The sequence below is a fragment of the Nerophis ophidion genome, linkage group LG11 (genome assembly GCF_033978795.1).
Source record: "Nerophis ophidion isolate RoL-2023_Sa linkage group LG11, RoL_Noph_v1.0, whole genome shotgun sequence".
NCBI classification, from domain to species: domain Eukaryota; kingdom Metazoa; phylum Chordata; class Actinopteri; order Syngnathiformes; family Syngnathidae; genus Nerophis; species Nerophis ophidion.
The window spans coordinates 5,097,076-5,117,799 of record NC_084621.1 but is presented as its reverse complement, the minus strand read 5'-3'; the positions used below and the strand labels follow the sequence as shown (position 1 = coordinate 5,117,799).

Sequence of the window (20,724 nt, the reverse complement as noted above, 5' to 3'; positions counted from 1 at the left end):
GCATACGCATTGAATTAAATCAACTCTACGGTCAGTCATTTATCCATCTTTAAAAGACAGAAGTGAATCAACTATTATTTCTCTTCTCATGTTATTTAGTATGTTTCATCAAGGGCGCTAGAAAATATGACAATCAAAATTGAATTTGTTGTTGGAATTAGTCATTTGTTGAAAACGGTGTACTGTTTACTTAAGTAAAACCACTCAGGACATGTTATTTCTCATCTTATTTAGTATATTTCATCAAGGGCGCTAGAAAATATGACAATCAAAATTGAATTTGTTGTTGGATTTAGTCAGTTGTTGAAAAGTGTGTACTGTTTACTTAAGTAAAAACACTCAGGACATGTCCTTCTCAAGTCATGCAATATTGATTGTGTATTACTGATTGATTGATTGATACTTTTATTAGTAGATTGCACAGTTCAGTACATATTCCGTACAATTGACCACTAAATGGTAACACCCGAATACGTTTTTCAACTTGTTTAAATCGGGGTCCACGTTAATCAATTCATGGTACACAATAGTATGATGTCATCGCCATCTTACGACCCACATGGCCCTAAAAATATATCTTTCTTACGTGGTCATCGGAGGATAGCGGTAATATATTTTTAGACTTTTCTTTGACACAGCCTAAGTAAGTCTGGTGGCGGCAGATGTTTTAATGTTGTCATTGTGCAGATTTAGTAACTCAAGCTGTACTTGCTGATTATAATTGCATGGTTGATTAGACTTAAATTAAAATACAAATTGAGCAGGGTTTTAGAATAATTTACTATATAAATAAAAGGTTCATAGTAAACATGACCCAGTGTACTGTATGTTGATTCACAATAGGAAATATCTGTCTAATTTAATAATGAAGGTATTTTTTTAGGACATAAATGTGATAACTACCCTTTAGTGCTTTCTTTCTGAGAGAAACCTGCACTTATGTTAGCTGTTGCCCTACAGAGGTAGAAATACATTTTATCCAAAAATGGTAGTGGTTCTTAAATAATGGCTTATTTTTAAACATGATCAGGATGTAATGTTCATACTGTCTACTGCTTATTGCTATGTCATGGCCATGGAGTGTAGGAGACACCTTGTGGTGTATTATCACACCACATTGTACTGTACAGCTGTGTGGCCTTATTTTCATGTATTTATGTATGCTCAACAACAGTTGTAAATGTTTCAAAAATAATTATTTCTAGTAAGAAATAAGATGAAGGCTCACAGACATTCAGTGTATGTCATCTGTCATCTGATGTGCATTCTCCTTCCTTGCAAGGAAAGTCTTCAAAATCTCCAATGCTGCGTTCTTCAGCTGCTCAGCTTTACCTTAAGTTGCTTTGACAAGATTCACTAATTCAAGCAGACAGATGCATCTTCTTGTGTAGCCTCCTGGGAGTTCGCAGTATCGCCATACAGACCTCATTCATATGTGTGCTTGCTTTAATTTGCTGCTATTTTTACCAATCGAGTCCACCACCTGTCCTTTCATTATATCAGAGCTGTGACAGCCTGTCAGCTTGCGCAAAAACAACTCTCAGGTACATTGATCAAGAACAACGTGACACAGCTCAAAGATGACTCGGTTATGTGTCACACTCTTATGGAAAAAAGAACTACCTAAAAATAGAAACCCACTTTTGCGTATTCGAAGAACAGTCTTGAAGTCCTGTAATCCTTCTACACGTACTGAAGTTTTCTGTCCCAGTACATTGCTAAGTTATTTTTTTAATCACAACTTTATGGTGCTCATTTCCTGTAAAACCCTGCTCAGGTCTGAACTTAAAGGGGTTGTTGGCAACCATTACGCAAAAGGCTAGAGTGTGCTAACTTTCTAGTGTTGTTAGCATTTTATCCGGCCCTCTTACGGCTTTCAACACGAATTGACATAAATATGCTCGTACATAGTATGTGGGCACATGCTCTTAATTTGGGATAATAATGGGACATGTAACTTTGAGAAAGTTGCAAATAGTCCCTTTAACTGTACAGTATTGTGACGACTGATGATCAGATTCAAAACACATCCAATAATCAGATAACGTTTTGCAGAAAATGTTCACTACCTCATTGTTAATTAAAATACATATACTCGGCTTCACGGTGGCAGAGGGGTTAGTGCGTCTGCCTCACAATACGAAGCTCCTGCAGTCCTGGGTTCAAATCCAGGCTCGGGATCTTTCTGTGTGGAGTTTGCATGTTCTCCCCGTGAATGCGTGGGTTCCCTCCGGGTACTCCGGCTTCCTCCCACCTCCAAAGACATGCACCTGGGGATAGGTTGATTGGCAACACTAAATTGGCCCTAGTGTGTGAATGTGAGTGTGAATGTTGTCTGTCTATCTGTGTTGGCCCTGCGATGAGGTGGCGACTTGTCCAGGGTGTACCCCGCCTTCCGCCCGATTGTAGCTGAGATTGGCGCCAGCGCCCCCCGCGACCCCACAAGGGAATAAGCGGTAGAAAATGGATGGATGGATGGATGGATACTCGGCCTTATTCAGCAATCTGGGGCCTAAAACGTGCACACGGAAAAATGTATATCTATTAAAGATGTATTAAAAATTAATCCTAGCACCTTTCTTTTGTACATCCCAATCAACAGGGAATTGAGCGCTTATGCTGGATTGGCTGGACACTCCCTGCCGATGCCCCCCATTTAATTACGAGAATCATATTTAAATTAGCCATGCGCCTGAGATCTCGCACTCTGCACAGTCAGAAAACAAAAAGATAACGAGAAGATGAAAAAAAGAAGAATTTTATCCACAGCAACTTGGAGGGAGGTGCTTTTTGCTGGAGTGGAGCCGCGCAAAAATGTACTCTTTTTCCACTATTTTTTCAAGTTAATGCAGCAGTGCATGCACCGAGAAAAAGTATTTCACACTTTACGCACAGGTTTTTAACATCGCTATACTATGCACACAGAAACAATCAAGGGCTTGTTTGAAAGATTGTAAGATGTAGTTTAACCAGAAAAAAACAGCAAGTAACTAATTTTAACCACAGTCTTGTAATGATGCTGTAAAGATGGGATATAAAATTAGGGGGCACAAATGCTTAATGTGCATTGATTGATTGATTGATACTTTTATTAGTAGATTGCACAGTACAGTACATATTCCGTACAATTGACCACTAAATGGTAACACCCGAATAAGTTTTTCAACTTGTTTAAGTCGGGGTCCACGTTAATCAATTCATGGTACAAATATATACTATCAACATAATACAGTCATCACACAAGTTAATCATCGTAGTATATACATTGAATTATTTACATTATTTACAATCCGGGAGGTGGGATGAGGAGCTTTGGTTGATATCAGTACTTCAGTCATCAACAATTGCATCAACAGAGAAATGGACATTTAAACCGTGTAGGTCTTATTTAGTAGGATATGTACAGCCAGCAGAGAACATAGTGAGTTCACATAGCATCAGAACAAGTATATACATTAGAAGTACATTTGAGTTGTTTATAATCCGGGGAGATGGGATGTGAATGGAGGAGGGTATTAGTAAAGTGTTGAAGTTGCCTGGAGGTGTTGTTTTAGAGCGGTTTTGAAGGAATATAGAGATGCACTTACTTTTATACCTGTTGGGAGTGCATTCCACATTGATGTGGCATAGAAAGAGAATGAGTTAAGACCTTTGTTAGATCGGAATCTGGGTTTAACGTGGTTTGTGGAGCTCCCCCTGGTGTTGTGGTTATGGCGGTCATTTACGTTAAGGAAGTAGTTGGACATGTACTTCGGTATCAAGGAGGTGTAGCGGATTTTATAGACTAGGCTCAGTGCAAGTTGTTTTACTCTGTCCTCCACCCTGAGCCAGCCCACTTTGGAGAAGTGGGTTGGATTGAGGTGTGATCTGGGGTGGAGGTCTAAAAGTAACCGGATTATCTTATTCTGGGATGTTTGGGGTCTAGATTTGAGGGTTTTGGAGGTGCTGGGGTACCAGGAGGTGCAAGCGTAATCGAAGAAAGGTTGAATGAGAGTTCCCGCTAGAATCCTCAAGGTGTTTTTGTTGACCAGAGAGGAGATTCTGTAGAGGAATCTCGTTCTTTGGTTGACCTTTTTGATCACCTTGGTTGCCATTTTATCACAGGAAAGATTAGCCTCTAGAATGGAACCTAGGTAGGTGATCTCATCCTTCCTGGTGATAACAATGTCACCCACTTTTATAGTGAAGTCACTGACCTTCTTAAGTTTGATATGGCACCCAAATAGGATGGATTCCGTTTTACCTAAGTGTATCCATCACGCGGATTAGGATTTGGACAATTACTTAAATAAATGTACTCACTAAGAAGCCACAAATTGCGCACAATGTCACCATGTATTCTGTTCCCAACTATGCGGTAACTTCGAATGTAAGAATCATGCGTTGAATCAGCTGCAACCACATTGGTATAATATTGATACATTGCATTTGAGCAACACTTATGATCTCTACGTTGATCGAATGAATACGTTTCCTGTTGACATTCACATATTCGTCAAAAGATGACAAGCAACATGTGTGCATTCGATCGCTCTGATTACATTAGGAAAACCGACTGTTGCTTCAAATTGCACCTAAAGTAAAGTTAAAGTACCAATGATTGTCACACACACACTAGGTGTGGTGAAATTTGTCCTCTGCATTTGACCCATCCCCTTGATCCACTCCCTGGGAGGTGAGGGGAGCAGTGGGCAGCACCCGGGAATAATTTTTGGTGATTTAACCCCCAATTCCAACCCTTGATGCTGAGTGCCAAGGAGGGAGGTAATGGGTCCCATTTTTATAGTCTTTGGTATGACTCGGCCGGGGTTTGAACTCACAACCTACCGATCTCAGGGCGGACACTCTAACCACTAGGCCACTGAGTAATGTTGACCTGATCAGCTGCCTTGTATAGGAATTTATTATACCTGGCGAACATGCTGATAATTGAGTGTTTAGTTTTTTTTTCGCACTATTTTGCCTATGCTTTTATATGACTTTGTTTAATTTCACATTGGGTGTTGCAATTGTTAATGTCTCTGATGTATACATCAGTCATTCTGAGGAGTAACTGTTTGACATGTCTTTATTTAAACAGCGTCACCTCTGTGTGTCGCCAAATTATCCACAGCATGTAGAAATATGCGTACGGCAGCCACATTTCCACATTCAGTTTATTCTTGATACACCTCAACTTTACCAAGGTCAAAAAATGATGCATGGTACGTAGGGATGGTTATCGGATTTGGTATGTTTATATGCACCGACCAAATAGTGCGGTACGACTGGGTATCGATTCACATAAAATCAGACTGCCATATTTCTGTACCTTTCCTGTGCGTACTTCACATTCAGTTGCAAACTCAGAAGTCTGAAAAAATTGGCAGGCAAACAAGCACGTAAGCAACACTCAGAGCGAACTCAGTCAGACTGCCTTTAAGTACTGTTACTATTTTCAATGTCAACAAGGTAAGTATGCCTGATAGAAAACACTAGTATACTAGGGTTTCACTTTTCAAAATGCGCTAGCTCAATGCTAATTTAAATTGGATTTACCATAGACATGCGACTGATTGGCATTATCAATCATCAATCAATCAATGTTTACTTATATAGCCCTAAATCTCTAGTGTCTCAAAGGGCTGCACAAACCACTACGACATCCTCAGTAGGCCCACATAAGGGCAAGGAAAACTCACACTCAGTGGGACATCGGTGACAATAATGACCCAGTGGGACGTCGGTGACAATGATGACCCAGTGGGACGTCGGTGACAATGATGACTATGAGAACCTTGGAGAGGAGGAAAGCAATGGATGTCGAGCAGGTCTAACATGATACTGTGAAAGTTCAACATGATACTGTGAAAGTTCAATCCATAATGGATCCAACACAGCCGCGAGAGTCCAGTCCAAAGCGGATCCAACACAGCAGCGAGAGTCCCGTTCACAGCGGAGCCAGCAGGAAACCATCCCAAGCGGAGGCGGATCAGCAGCGCAGAGATGTCCCCAGCCGATACACAGGCAAGCAGTACATGGCCACCGGATCGGACCGGATCCCCTCCACAAGGGAGAGTGGGACATAGAAGAAAAAGAAAAGAAACGGCAGATCAACTGGTCCAAAAAGGGAGTCTATTTAAAGGCTAGAGTATACAAATGAGTTTTAAGGTGAGACTCAAATGCTTCTACTGCGAAATTACCCGGCGATTTCAACACCTCCAAATTTCGAAATAAAATATTCAACTAAGATATACGTTAAAATCTAACAGCTAGTGCGTAATAAATACAATACTTACAGTTTACACACTTTTTAGGGTGCAACAAAAGACTAGATTAAGCTTAATGGCACTCCCCGAGTAGGCAACACATTGCAGCCTATCTAACATTTTGAAAGTGCAACTGCATGCAAAGTGTACTATGCAATACTTACAAATGAGACTCAGAAGTGTCAGAAATCAAAATATAAAAACAATTGAACAGCACAGAAAAAAAAGGGGGATTTTATTGTTAAACAAATTAATATTCATTAACGCATAAACACACACAGTAGAAAAGACAATTTGTACCGTTGAGTACTGGTACCGATTCCAAGAATACCGGTATTTTGTACCGTATGTATTCAAATGTGGAAGGTACTCATCCCTAATGGTGCATACATGTTACCTGTTTTTCTTAGCATGCACACAGTGTAATCTTTATCATTGCACCAATAGCTGCCAAGTGAATAACAACCTGGTTGTGGCTCGTATTTGTGATTTGTTGTATGATAAAACTACTATTTTCCAAACAAAAGCTCCGTCTAGGTTAAATACGTGAATCCAATATACTATTTTTACCTGCTGAAATGTCAGGGAAAGCATATCCGCAACACATACCCGCACACATACTGATAAAGATACGCCACAAAGAGGTGGCAGTGGGTCTTGACGCATAAATATTTGTGAATGCTCTGTGATTTTAGCAATTTAATAACACTGTTTGAGCGCTAACATAAATAAGTGTGGGTGGGAGTAAAAATGAATCCTCCCACACTCTCCTGTCTATTCTGCTTTAACATCCATCTTATGTGGGCCTACCGAGGATGTCGTAGTGGTTTGTGCAGCCCTTTGAGACACTAGTGATTTAGGGCTATATAAGTAAACATTGATTGATTGATTGATCTACTCTGGGCCTCAAACATTATGACAATGAAGGGTCTTTAAATTATCTCAACCGCCAACTGTTCAACATTACAAATGAATGTGGACTAGTTTGTGGACAAACTAGTGAGCATCCTGGATGATGCCAGTCACCCTCTGCATAGCGTTATCAGTAGCCAGAGGAGCCTGTTCAGTTCTAGACTGCTTCATCCCAAGTGCAGGACTAATAGACTCAAGAACTCCTTTGTCCCACACGCCATTAGACTGTACAACTCCTTTCTGGGACAGGGGCCGGGGGGTATTAGGGGGACAGGGGATGCAAAACATTAACAGTGCAATACGTTTTCATAACATGGTCACTACTGCCTACTTTGTCTTGTTATATTCTTATTTTACTGTTATATTGTTATTCCCATTGTTTTTATTCTTTTTGTAATATTTATCTATTTTGTTTCCTTTTAAACCCCCATTATTTACTTTTTACTTTTTTTTCTTTAAATTGATCTCAACTCTGTACACTGCTGCTGGAATTTTAATTTTCCTGAAGGAACTCTCCTGAAGGAATCAATAAAGTACTATCTATCTATCTATCTATCTGAACAGCTTAGGTACTCTCACGTCTGCATTGGAAGTGATACAGTAAAGGAGAAGCCATCATAAAGTCCAGTCCTTACTAAAAAGCTGTATCGTTTGCCACAGTTAGGTATGATTTTTACACTTTCAATTCTCAGCTTTGAAGTTAACGATCCCATGTCCAAAATACTGATGCTTTCGATTTTATAAAAGGCTACTTCTTTGTGTGCAAAGTATACCTGAGTCACAAATGTTCAAATATATTTTATGTAGAAATATATTTTTAAATAGTAAATGAAATAGTAAACAAACATCAAATGTTAGCTGAAATTCTCCGCACATTCGCAAGCAGGATGAACAAAGACCAGATCTGGCAGCTAGTTATCTGTGGACGGAGTGAGCTCAGCAGCAGAAGCATCAGCAAGTGCCAGGGCCTAATAGGATCTGATCAGGAGCTTAGGTCACTGCCATCTCAGATGTAGCCATGGTGCAGCAGACGTCCACGCTGACTCACCATAGATTAGAGGCTAGAATCAAGTTGGAAACGTACACTGACACATCAAAGCAACGCGTCTGCCACAGCATTTCAATTACCTACCTTCCCCACCTCACATGCCTTTGTTGCACAAGCTTGTCTAAAAGACTCCCACCACCTGTACACAACTTGCTTGTTTACTCAGACACAGTGGTGGTTTTAAATGAGTTCTGTTCAACCTTCTGGGTATAAACCATGATGCGAATTGTTATTTGTGATTTAACAATTGATAGTGTGTATATAATTAACACACACCAATTGTCTGGTCTTGTCATTTTACCTTGAATATATGATGTGGCAAACCGTTGAAAAAGTCAGATGAAACTAAGCAATTTTCCCAGAAGAAATATTCCAATTAATCTGTCTCAAGTGGTAAGTTTGACAGCAGTTTTTAATTTAGTTTTAGTCATAGTCTTTTGACGGAAAGGCCTTTTAGAGTCAGTCATATTCAAGTAATCTAAATTGAATTAGTTTAGTCGACAAAGTTTCACAACGTTGTCATCAGCTATATTCCCAGTGGATTTAGTCGTCTTTAGTCCTCTTCTTTCTCCCAGGTGTACAAATATTACGATGTGGGACTTGTTAAGTGCGTACGGATTTGTTTTGGCAGTGATAAATCCCACTTCCTTATCTTACAAAAGAAAAGCATCTGACTGGCTCTCCCCTGTAACTCACTATCAGCCTAATCTCCCATGCGCTGTTATTGGATTAATTTCAAAAGTATTTCCATTCATCTACAAAAGGAAATTAGATATGATTGAATTTAGTTTCTGTCAACATTTTGATCTCATTTTTATTTTTTCACTAAAATATCAGTAAATGTTGTCATCGTGTTAGTCAATGTGCATACAGTATATATATATATATATATATATATATACACACACATATATATATATATATATATATATATATATATATATATATATATATATATGTTTGTTTGTTTGTTTATTTATTTTAATATATAGCTCGGTTGGTAGAGCGGCAGTGCCAGCAACTTGAGGGTTGCAGGTTCGATCCCCGCTTCCGCCATCCTAGTCACTGCCGTTATGTCCTTGGGCAAGACACTTTAACCACCTGCTCCCAGTGCCACCCACACAATTTTAAATGTAAAAAAGTAGATATTGGGTTTTACTATGTAAAGCGCTTTGGGTCACTAGAGAAAAAGCGCTATATAAATATAATTCACTTCACTTATCAGCCAATCTCCCATGCGCTGTTCAAGCATTGTAATTGGATTTATTTCAAATGTATTCCCATTCATCTACAAAAGGAAATTAGATATGATTGAATTTAGTTTCTGTCAACATTTTGATCTCATTTTTATTTTTTCACTAAAATATCAGTAAATGTTGTCATTGTCTTAGTCAATGTGCATACAGTATATATATATATATATTTTTTTTTCTTTTATATATATAGCTCGGTTGGTAGAGCAGCAGTGCCAGCAACTTGAGGGTTGCAGGTTCGATCCTCGCTTCCGCCATCCTAGTCACTGCCCTTATGTCCTTTAACCACCTGCTCCCAGTGCCACCCACACAATTTTAAATGTAAAAAAGTAGATATTGGGTTTTACTAAGTAAAGCGCTTTGAGTCACTAGAGAAAAAGCGCATATAAATATAATTCACTTCACTTATCAGCCAATCTCCCATGCGCTGTTCAGGCATTGTAATTGGATTTATTTCAAATGTATTCCCATTCATCTACAAAAGGAAATTAGATATGATTGAATTCAGTCTCTGTCCACATTTTAATCTTGTTTTAATTTTTTCACTAAAATGCCAGTAAATTTTGTCATCGTCTTAATCAATTTGCATATGTTTTTAATAGTTATCCTCTTATTTTAGTTAGGGACAAACACATTGTTGACCATAACTAAGATACAAATTATTAGTCATCAAAATTGATCAAGAAAACACATTTTTAGATCGAATAATTGTAGTTTTACATGCAAAAAACATGTCACACACACACACACACACACACACACACACACACAAATAAATAAAAGTAATAAAATAAAATAACTTTTACTTTTGTTATCAACTTTCATTGGCGAAGACTGCGTTGAGTCGAAAAGGAGAAGAGTTAGGAGAGCTGAGCGGACGCCACCTTCATGAGGTTTTTCTTGAATTATATAATGTTTTTCAACTTCTTTATCAAAGTCCTGCCATTCTTCTTTAGCCCCATTGTGGCGGATTTAGCAGCCGTACTGCTAAAAACCGAGGAATTCTTTGACTACGTTCACATTGCATGCTAGGATGTCCACTTTTTCTTTGTAATCCGATCTTTTCATGTAATTGTTAAAGGGGAACATTATCACAATTTCAAAAGGGTTAAAAACAATAAAAAACAGTTCCCAGTGGGATGTATTTTTTGAAATTTTTTTCAAAATTTTACCGGTCTCGGAATATTCCTAAGTAAAGCTTTAAAGTGCCTTATTTTCGGCTCTCTGCGAAGACACTGGCCATTTCCCTGTGACGTCACACAGTGCTGCCAATGTAAACAAACAATGGGAATACCACAGCAAGATATAGCGACATTAGCTCGGATTCAAACTCGGATTTCAGCGACTTAAGCGATTTAACAGATTACGCATGTATTGAAACAGATGGTTGGAGTATGAAAGTACTGTAGAAGAAACTGAAGCTATTGAGCGAATAGCTATTGACGCTATTCATAGCCATAGCATAGCCGAATAGCTGCGTTAGCATCGCCGGTAAAATGTGCGGACCAAACGATCGGGACTTTCGCATCTTTTGACACTGGAGCAACTTAAATCCGTCGATTGGTAAGTGTTTTTTTCGCATTAAATCTGGGTGGAAGGAAACGTAATATAGTTGCAAATGCATGTGCAGGTTATCCATACATCTCTGTGCCATGTCTGCTTTAGCACCGCCGATAAATAGCATGTTAGCATCGATTAGCGTTGCATGTGTGCATCGTTTAGCTGGCAGTCAACATCAACAAAACTCACCTTTGTGATTTCGTTGACTTTATAGTTGCAAATGCATCTGCAGGTTATCCATACATCTCTGTGCCATGTCTGCCTTAGCATCGCCGGTCAAATGTGGAGACACTCTGGCACATTCAATGGGGGTCTGGCGGCAGACACTTTCGCATCTTCGGGCCAGTGGTGCAACTTGAATCCCTCCCTGTTAGTGTTGTTACACCCTCCGACAACACACCGACGAGGCATGATGTCTCCAAGGTTCCAAAAAATAGTCCAAAAAACGGAAAATAACAGAGCTGAGACCCGGTGTTTGTAATGTGTTGAAAATGAAAATGGTGGGTGTGTTACCTCGGCGACGTCACATTCTGACGTCATCGCCTCCAGCGCGATAACCAGAAAGGCGTTTAATTCGCCAAAATTCACCCATTTAGAGTTCGGAAATCGGTTAAAAAAATAGATGGTCTTTTTTCTGCACCATCAAGGTATATATTGACGCTTACATAGGTCTGGTGATAATGTTCCCCTTTAACATTACAAAAAGATGTGATGTTTAATGTAAACACAATCCGACTGTCACAAGTGCTGCAGTGTCTGCAGAAGTAAACATGGCTCCTAATCTGCTAGGTCTCAGTCGTGGCTCATTTGTGGAAGTTTCAAGGATTTTGTACAAAGAAGTGAAGTGAAGTGAATTATATTTATATAGCGCTTTTTCTCTAGTGACCCAAAGCGCTTTACATTGTGAAACCCAATGTCTAATTTTTACATTTAAACCAGTGTGGGTGGCACTGGGAGCAGGTGGTTAAAGTGTCTTGCCCATGGACACAACGGCAGTGACTAGGATGGCAGAAGCGGGGATCGAACCTGCAACCCTCAAGTTGCTGGCACGGCCGCTCTACCAACCGAGCTATACCGAAGAAGAGAGCAAGCATTTCGAGTCACGCAGTTTTGCGGGACATATTTTTCAATGTCTGCTCCGAAGAGCGTGTGGGCCAATAGTCAAAGACATGAGACAAAGACATTGGCCTGAGTTCCCTAAACGTTATTTTCGTATTTTTCTACTAATTTGTCAACTATTTGTTTTGCAATGATCTCTTTTGGCAAAGAATATTGCTTTTTGATGACGTTCTGGCCAGACGACCGGAGCATTCACACCACATTCCATACATATTCGATTTTCATCCACATACGAAAGAGGTCAGGATCGGAGTTGAACATTTTAGAATTGCACATTGTCATGAAAAAATCTGGTACAGTTCACATATGGGCAAACAAATCTCAATTGACCTGCAGTGTGAACAAGGCCTTAGTATGGGCACTCCATTCCGTGCAGGAATGAAAACCGTATCATACAAAAATGGGGCGTACAAAAACCGAGGTACAACTGCACTATGTCTTTTTTGTATTTTAAAACTATTCTCGTTATCAACAAAATACGCCAATGTTAACTGCAGTGCTGCTAGGGATCAACAGGAACCGTGACTTCCAATTCGATCCTCCCAGAACCATCTTAAGTTTTTAAATGTTGATGCAGAATTTTGATTCTCAGTCCACCAACCGGAAGAAATAGCGAGCAGCTAACTGTGTATCCCGACTGTGGAGTTGCTCCCGTAAGGTAATAATCATCACCTGCATTGCGGAAAATACTTCATACAAGTAACATTATCACTGTAAGATAGGAGAACATGGCTAAACATGTTCCATACAGAGTAAGAGTAAAGCAGAAGAAGACACAAAGGTATGTTTATCACTTAAAAGGATTTTGTGAGCTTGAATGGAGTCAGTCTGAACATGTTTTCAATTTGGGAAGCCACCCTTTGGCCCTCCCCCGGTAGTCCCGTGGTCTAGCGAGAGAATAATATAACACAATCAAGGAGAACCAGTATCTATTGGTATGCACGTAAAGGGAGAGCGGATGGATCCATATATCACTAGTTTTGATAATAAGAGTAGTATTAGTAGATTTTCAATACTAGAGTAATTAAATCAATATTTTTGTTTATGCAAAATCAGTTTTTTGTCGTTTTAGTTTTTGTGTACAAATTCAGCAAATAAGTCCCTGGACACAGGAGGACTTTGAGGGTGAAAACCAAAGGATTTAAATAACTACTACTGTAGATGAGGGATTCTCAAACGGTGGTACTTGTACTACTAGTGGTACGGGGGCTCCGTCTAGTGTTGTCCCAAAACATCTATATTTCAGAATCAGAATCATTTTATTTGTCAGTTCCAACATGTACAAGACACATCAGAACTGAAATTACATTTTCGGCACAGTCCCGCTAAGAGCAGACATACGTTACAGGGGGGGGACAAAACGAGATCGCCGACGGATCAGCCGGTTACAGCGCTCCTTAAAAAGATAAGAAAAGGGTGACATTAGGAAAGGGGTGGGAGTAAAAAAAATATCAGTCCAAGGCTAGACCCTTTATTTATTTCTATATTCAAACCCAGTGTTACTATTCAAACTTTGTGTAATGTCACAGTGACCAAAAATATTAAATATACTTGTTAAAGCCCCAATCAAACAACTTTCAGTCGTGGTTAATTTTGGCAACGCCAATGGACCCAAGCGGTAATGTTTTTCCTGAAGGAAGATCACATTTCCCATGAGGACTAGCACAGAGCGTCATAAATCGTTAGAAACGACTGTCCCAAACATAAAAATTAACACGTTAAGGCCTACTGAAATGAGATTTTCTTATTTAAACGGGGATAGCAGGTCCATTCTATGTCTCATACTTGATCATTTCCCGATATCGCCATATTTTTGCTGAAAGGATTTAGTAGAGAACATCGACGATAAAGTTCGCAACTTTTTGGTCGCTAATAAAAAAGCCTTGCCTGTACCGGAAGTAGCAGACGATGTGCACGGGACGTCACGGGTTGTTTACAATTATGGCCACCGGCAGCGAGAGCGATCGGATCGAGAAAGCGACGATTTCCCCATTAATTTGAGCAAGGATGAAAGATTTGTGGATGAAGATATTGACAGTGAAGGACTAGAAAGAAAAAAAAAGACAGGACAGTGGGAGCGATTCAGATGTTATTAGACACATTTACTAGGATAATTCTGGAAAATCCCTTATCTGCTTATTGTGTTACTAGTGTTTTAGTGAGATTATATAGTCGTACCTGAAAGTCGGAGGGGTGTGGCCACGGGTGTGGTGACCGCCCTTTCTCTGAGGGAAGCCACGTTTCTCGACGAGGCGAGGCGAAGGCAGCCGGTCGGGCCGGTCTGAGCTTTTTCCCCCTCCACGGTGGAAGTATCCCACGTTCGGAGGAGGCAAGAGAGTCTGCAGCTGTCTCTTTGACAGCTGCGCAAGGAATGACGCAAGCTTCGTTCATGTCTACGGCAAGAGCCGACGTATTACCACAATTTTCTCACCGAAACCAGCCGGTTGACATGTGGTCGGGAACCATGTCCACTTGACCGCTCTGTTCCATAGTAAAGGGAATGTAAACAAGGAAACACGGTCTGTGTTTGTGTGGCTAAAGGCAGCCGCAATACACTGCTTCCCATCTACATCTTTCTTCTTTGACGTCTCCATTATTAATTGAACAAATTGCAAAAGATTCAGCAACACAGATGTCCAGAATACTGTGTAATCATGCGATTAAAGCAGACGACTTATAGCTTGGATCGGGCTGGAACAAAATGTCCAATACAATCCGTGACGTTACGCGTACGTGTCATGATTCCGCGACGGTTTCAACAAGAAACTCGCACAAAATTTTAAATTGCAATTTAGTAAACTAAAAAGGCCGTATTGGCATGTGTTGCAATGTTAATATTTCATCATTGATATATAAACTATCAGACTGCGTGGTCGCTAGTAGTGGCTTTCAGCAGGCCTTTAATACCACAATAATTCAGTCTGACTGATCTTTCCACCGTGGGAACCTACATATTTTACTCAAACTTTGTGTTTGCGGTTGGCAGTCATTGCATGTTTTTTTTTTTATACAGTACTTTTGAGTTTGTTTCTTGGCTGGTCGTGTCAGTGTGGAACTGCGCAATATTAAGCCGGTGGCTACTTTTTGCAACCACGCAAATTTCCGTTAGCTAATATCACCATTATCATTTTGATTTGAGCATCAAATGGTATTTACTTGTCCAGTCGGAACAGAGCCAAGGCAGCATCAATCGAAAATCCGTCCTCGTCTTTGATCTCAGGCCAGCGAGTGAAAGCCGGGCCAATGTTGATCCTTGATTGTCTTTTTATCCGTGTAGCCTCCCCTTTTTGTCTCCTCAGACAAAACTTTTCTTTTTGTTGTTGTTTTGCAGCTTCAGCCATGGTTGCAGTCGCATCGACTTCCATCTTTGTAAGGAATGGGAAAAGGGGGAGTGACGTATGTCGTTAAGCAACTCAGCACATTTGTAGTTTTTTGTGTGGCAGGGTTCCTGCCACCTTCCTCAAAGTTGCTTAGTGCCAATAAAAACGATACAGACCCCTTCAGGCCTATTACATAGGTGTCATTCAACTAGTTGCAAGTCGATGTATCATCCCAAAAGTCATTAAAAAATATTTTATCAAGTTTGCAAAGTTACTTAGTGCTGCTTTCAATAAATACCTAGGCCTACTATGTTACATTATTTTAATGTCGGTCATTATGGTGGTACTTAAAGAGCCAAGTATTTTGTGTTGTGGTCTTGGTAAAAAAAAAATACAAATAAAAGCCGTAGATAGATGGTTTTGATTTTCAATCATCAATCAATCAATGTTTACTTATATAGCCCTAAATCACTAGTGTCTCAAAGGGCTGCACAAACCACCACGACATCCTCGGTAGGCCCACATAAGGGCAAGGAAAACTCACACCCAGTGGGACATCGGTGACAATAATGACCCAGTGGGACGTCGGTGACAATGATGACTATGAGAACCTTAGAGAGGAGGAAAGCAATGGATGTCGAGCGGGTCTAACATGATACTGTGAAAGTTCAATCCACAATGGATCCAACACAGTCGCGAGAGTCCAGTCCAAAGCGGATCCAACACAGCAGCGAGAGTCCCGTTCACAGCGGAGCCAGCAGGAAACCATCCCAAGCGGAGGCGGATCAGCAGCGCAGAGATGTCCCCAGCCGATACACAGGCAAGCAGTACATGGCCACCGGATCGGACCGGACCCCCTCCACAAGGGAGAGTGGGACATAGGAGAAAAAGAAAAGAAACGGCAGATCAACTGGTCTAAAAAGGGAGTCTATTTAAAGGCTAGAGTATACAAATGAGTTTTAAGGTGAGACTTAAATGCTTCTACTGAGGTGGCATCTCGAACTGTTACCGGGAGGGCATTCCAGAGTACTGGAGCCCGAACGGAAAACGCTCTATAGCCCGCAGACTTTTTTTGGGCTTTGGGAATCACTAACAAGCCGGAGTCCTTTGAACGCAGATTTCTTGACGGGACATATGGTACAATACAATCGGCAAGATAGGATTTTGATTCGTTATTGAGCACGATTTGCTCAAACATTTGGATGTAATAAAAGACAATAAGAAACTAGTTTAAAAATGGTGTTATTATTGTTAAACTGCCAATATCCCTCATCATTAATACATTTTAAAATTTACAGATGTGATCAGTATCTACAAAAGTACTACAAGCCAATTTGGCTCATGACTGATCGGAGTCGGCAGCATCCCAATCTTTACACCGTTAACAATGGGATATGTCTAAATGTTTTTTTACATTTGGTTTCCAAAAATAAAGTGAAAGTTATGTGAAAATGTACTCCTGTGGAAAAAATTCAAAACTTTTATATCCGAGTACAAAGGTTTGATACTTTTGATTGATTGATACTTTTATTAGTAGATTGCACAGTTCAGTCCATATTCCGTACAATTGACCACTAAATGGTAACACCCCAATAAGTTTTTCAACTTGTTTAAGTCGGGGTCCACGTTAATCAATTCATGGTGATTGCAAGTATCCTTGTGGGCAATTCAAAGTCAAGTTCATATAAACACCAAGTTAAATACATTCGTTATTTTACAATGTGCCATTGTTTTTACTTCAAGTTTATAACATTTTATTTACGGAGTGGCTTTTTGCGCATGGTCATGCAGTACTCAACCAAACAAGCGGGTGGAAACAATGCGTTCATCAAGTTAAGCAAAGTTCATTTGTCCCGAGACTCATCGCTGCGCTGGTGTTTGGAAGATCAGGTTTGACCGAATGAACCACAAGAGCAGAGCAAGAACACCAGCATGTGTTTAAACCGAAATAGACCTTTGTTTATATTCCACAAACCCTCATCTGGTGTGTGCAAGGAAAACAGCTGCTGGCCCGCCTTTCTGTGCAGAGGCCTGGTTGGCTTTGACCTCCATTTATACGCCCACCGAGTGAGATAAAGCCCTCTAATGAGTCCTTCAATCGAACACAACCAGGTCACAACCTTGCTGTCAATCGAAGCTGCATTTCAATTCGTGTTTGTGTGTGTGTGCACATGGGAGGGTTTTTTTTAGTAGAAGACTCAAACCAATTGTAAATTGCATATATTTTCAAAATGCACATTTTAGATGGCTAATTAAGAATATAGTTTATGTAATGATAGCGCTTTTAAATGTATTGATCCAAAGACATGCACCTGGGGATAGGTTGATTGGCAACACTAAATTGGCCCTAGTGTGTGAATGTGAGTGTGAATGTTGTCTGTCTATCTGTGTTGGCCCTGCGATGAGGTAGCGACTTGTCCAGGGTGTACCCCGCCTTCCGCCCGATTGTAGCTGAGATAGGCGCCAGCAACCCCCGTGACCCCGAAAGGGAATAAGCGGTAGAAAATAGATGGATGGATGGATGCTCTTCAAATAGTTTTGGTTTTGTTGATTTATTGCAAGGTTCCAACGTTTGCAAAAAGATTTCTAAATAATGATTTAACAAGTGTGAGTTTTCTTCTTAAATATTATATAATATGTGATGTGCAAAAACATAACATCGAGGAAAAAACATACAGAATTGTTATTATATTATTGTTGCATATAAGGGTTCCTGATGTATGATAATCATAATCTTTTGCCACAACATTTAGATCCAGCGCTCCAGGAACAAGCAAATGAAGGAGATGTTTCCGGAAGGTTTTGGGATCCACCATGCAGGCATGTTGCGACCTGACCGCAACTTAATGGAAAGCATGTTCTCCAGAGGGTACCTCAAAGTGTTGGTCTGTACTGCCACTCTGGCCTGGGGAGTCAACCTGCCAGCCCACGCTGTTATCATCAAGGTGTGTTTCTATTTGACTATTTTAGTTTGCTGTGATTCTCTTTTTGACGCTTTTTTGACATCCTTGCCTTATTTGGACCCAAAATAAGAAACAGCTCTTATTAAAAACACCTTAAGTTGGGGCACTCTTAAGATGAAGTACCACTATATAATTGTTTTACTGTCCACTAATAAAGTGGGGATGAATAAGCAAGCAAAGTGTCATCTCCATAGAGAGGTGACAGATCACAGTCAAAGTCCATGTTTATTTTACAGGCGATTGCAAATATTAGGTATAATTGCACAGACCCTAACTAGAGGTGTCAAATATAAGGCCCGCAGGCCGGATCAGCCCCGCAAACAGGTTTTATCCGGCCCACGGGATGAGTTTGCCAAGTATAAAAATTACCCGAAATTTTGTAATGAAAGAAACTGCTGTTCTAAATGTGTCCACTAGATGTCGCAGTAGCAATTCTTTGTATCTTTGTAGATCAGTGGTCCCCAACCACCGGGCCGCAGAATAATTTTTTATAAAAAAACATATATATATATATATTTTTTTTAATTTATTTATTAAATGAACATAAAAAACACAATATACACCTACAAATAGTCCACCAACCACAAAAAACTCCCCTTTTCATGACAAAAACGTCCCTTTTTCATGACAAAGAAGAAAAGGAAAAAAAAGGACACCCCCCCGGGCCGCGGGACAAATTATTAAGCGTTGACCGGTCCGCGGATACAAAAAGGTTGGGGACCACTGTTGTAGATTATGCTACATGTATATAAATAAATAAAATAAACCACATGATGTTAGTACATCAGTCGAGGAAAATGAGCAAACTACATAAATAACATCCTGTAATTTGATTTTGATGTTATTTTTTTATATTGATGATTGAAAATGGACACCAATGAGTTGACTTATGAACATTAGCACATAATTTATTAGGAAAGTATAAATAACAACAAATAAAGATAGAATAATATCAACTGCAACATGTAAGTGTAAAAAAAAACAACCTTATGATTTTTACATTTTCAGAATTTTTTTATTCTATTTTTAAACAAAGAAAACAACCTGAAATTGTCTTTATTTTTAGGTTACCGTGTCGGGATTTTACTAGTCCGGCCCACTTGGGAGTTGATTTTTCTCTATGTGGCCCCCCGATCTAAAATTATTTTGACACCCCTGCCCTAAACCATCTTCATTATTCTGAAAATTGACCTTTGCCCTTTTTTCGTACCCAAAATGAGAAAACACCCCTAACTAAGCAAATTACTGCAAGTATGATGCAATATAGTTTTACACAGCTGTTAAACTACAGCTACAATAACAGTTGTCAAAGTTGACAGTCTTTAAAACGTCTTGAAGAATTGTGTGTTGAGGATTTATCTCTGCCTGACATGAAATAATATGCAAAAATAACTTACTGATAGAGTGGGTTTTCGCAATGAACCAAGGAACCGCAGCTTTCTAATGGTGGCAGCACTCATGCAGCTTCAGACCATGATGCTGCTGTTATCTTGCTACTTGATTTAGTTACAAGCAATTTAGAAAATATCGGCTGTTTGATTGTGTTTTTAGCTGATAGTAAATGTATACTGCTGTTCATGTTGTACAGCAGGGGTGCCCATTACGTCAATCGCGAGCTACCAGTGGACCGCGGGGGGTGTGTCAGTCGATCTCCAGCCAGGCTTTTAAAAAAAATAGACCTAAAAATGAGTGATCATCAAACTTCACCAAGACGTCACTTAAATGACATTCACGGTACCGAAGGGTCTTGTGAGATGACGCTGGCTGCTGCAAGATCATTATTATGAAAATATGACCGAGAGGAAGGCGAGAAACACTTTTTATTTCAACAGACTCTCGCACCGTACCTTCCGTCAAAACTCTAAAGGCCGACTGCACATTTCCTATCTTCACAATAAAAGCCCTGCTTCATGCTGCCTGCACTAACTAAATACAGAGTCTCGGAAAACTGGCGTGCACAAGCGATCCCTCAGAAAGCTGGCGTGCACATCACTTGTGCACGCCAGCTTTCCGAGACTCTTATTTTGTTAGCGCAGGCAGCATGAAGCAGGGCTTTTATTGTGAAGATAGGAAATGTGCAGTCGGCCTTTAGAGTTTTGACGGAAGGGACGGCGCGAAAGTCTGTTGAAATAAAAAGTGTTTCTCGCCTTCCTCTCTGTCATTTTTTCATAATAATGAACTGGCAGCAGCCAGCGTCATCTCACAAGACCCTCGGGTGCCGTGAATGTCAATCAAGCAAGCTACGGAATTTGCCGCCAATGTTTTTCTTGTAAAGTGTATGGAAGCTGGATGAATTAGATG

General features: G+C 40.0%; 1 protein-coding gene across 1 annotated transcript in view; it reads left to right on the top strand.

The window, feature by feature from the left end:
- ascc3 (activating signal cointegrator 1 complex subunit 3) overlaps nucleotides 1-20,724 on the top strand; it is a 165,214-nt gene that overhangs the window by 61,143 nt on the left and 83,347 nt on the right. Inside the window, exon 15 of the mRNA XM_061914964.1 lies at nucleotides 18,214-18,405. Coding sequence (XP_061770948.1) covers nucleotides 18,214-18,405 — 192 coding nt within the window. The remainder of the gene's footprint in view (nucleotides 1-18,213; nucleotides 18,406-20,724) is intronic.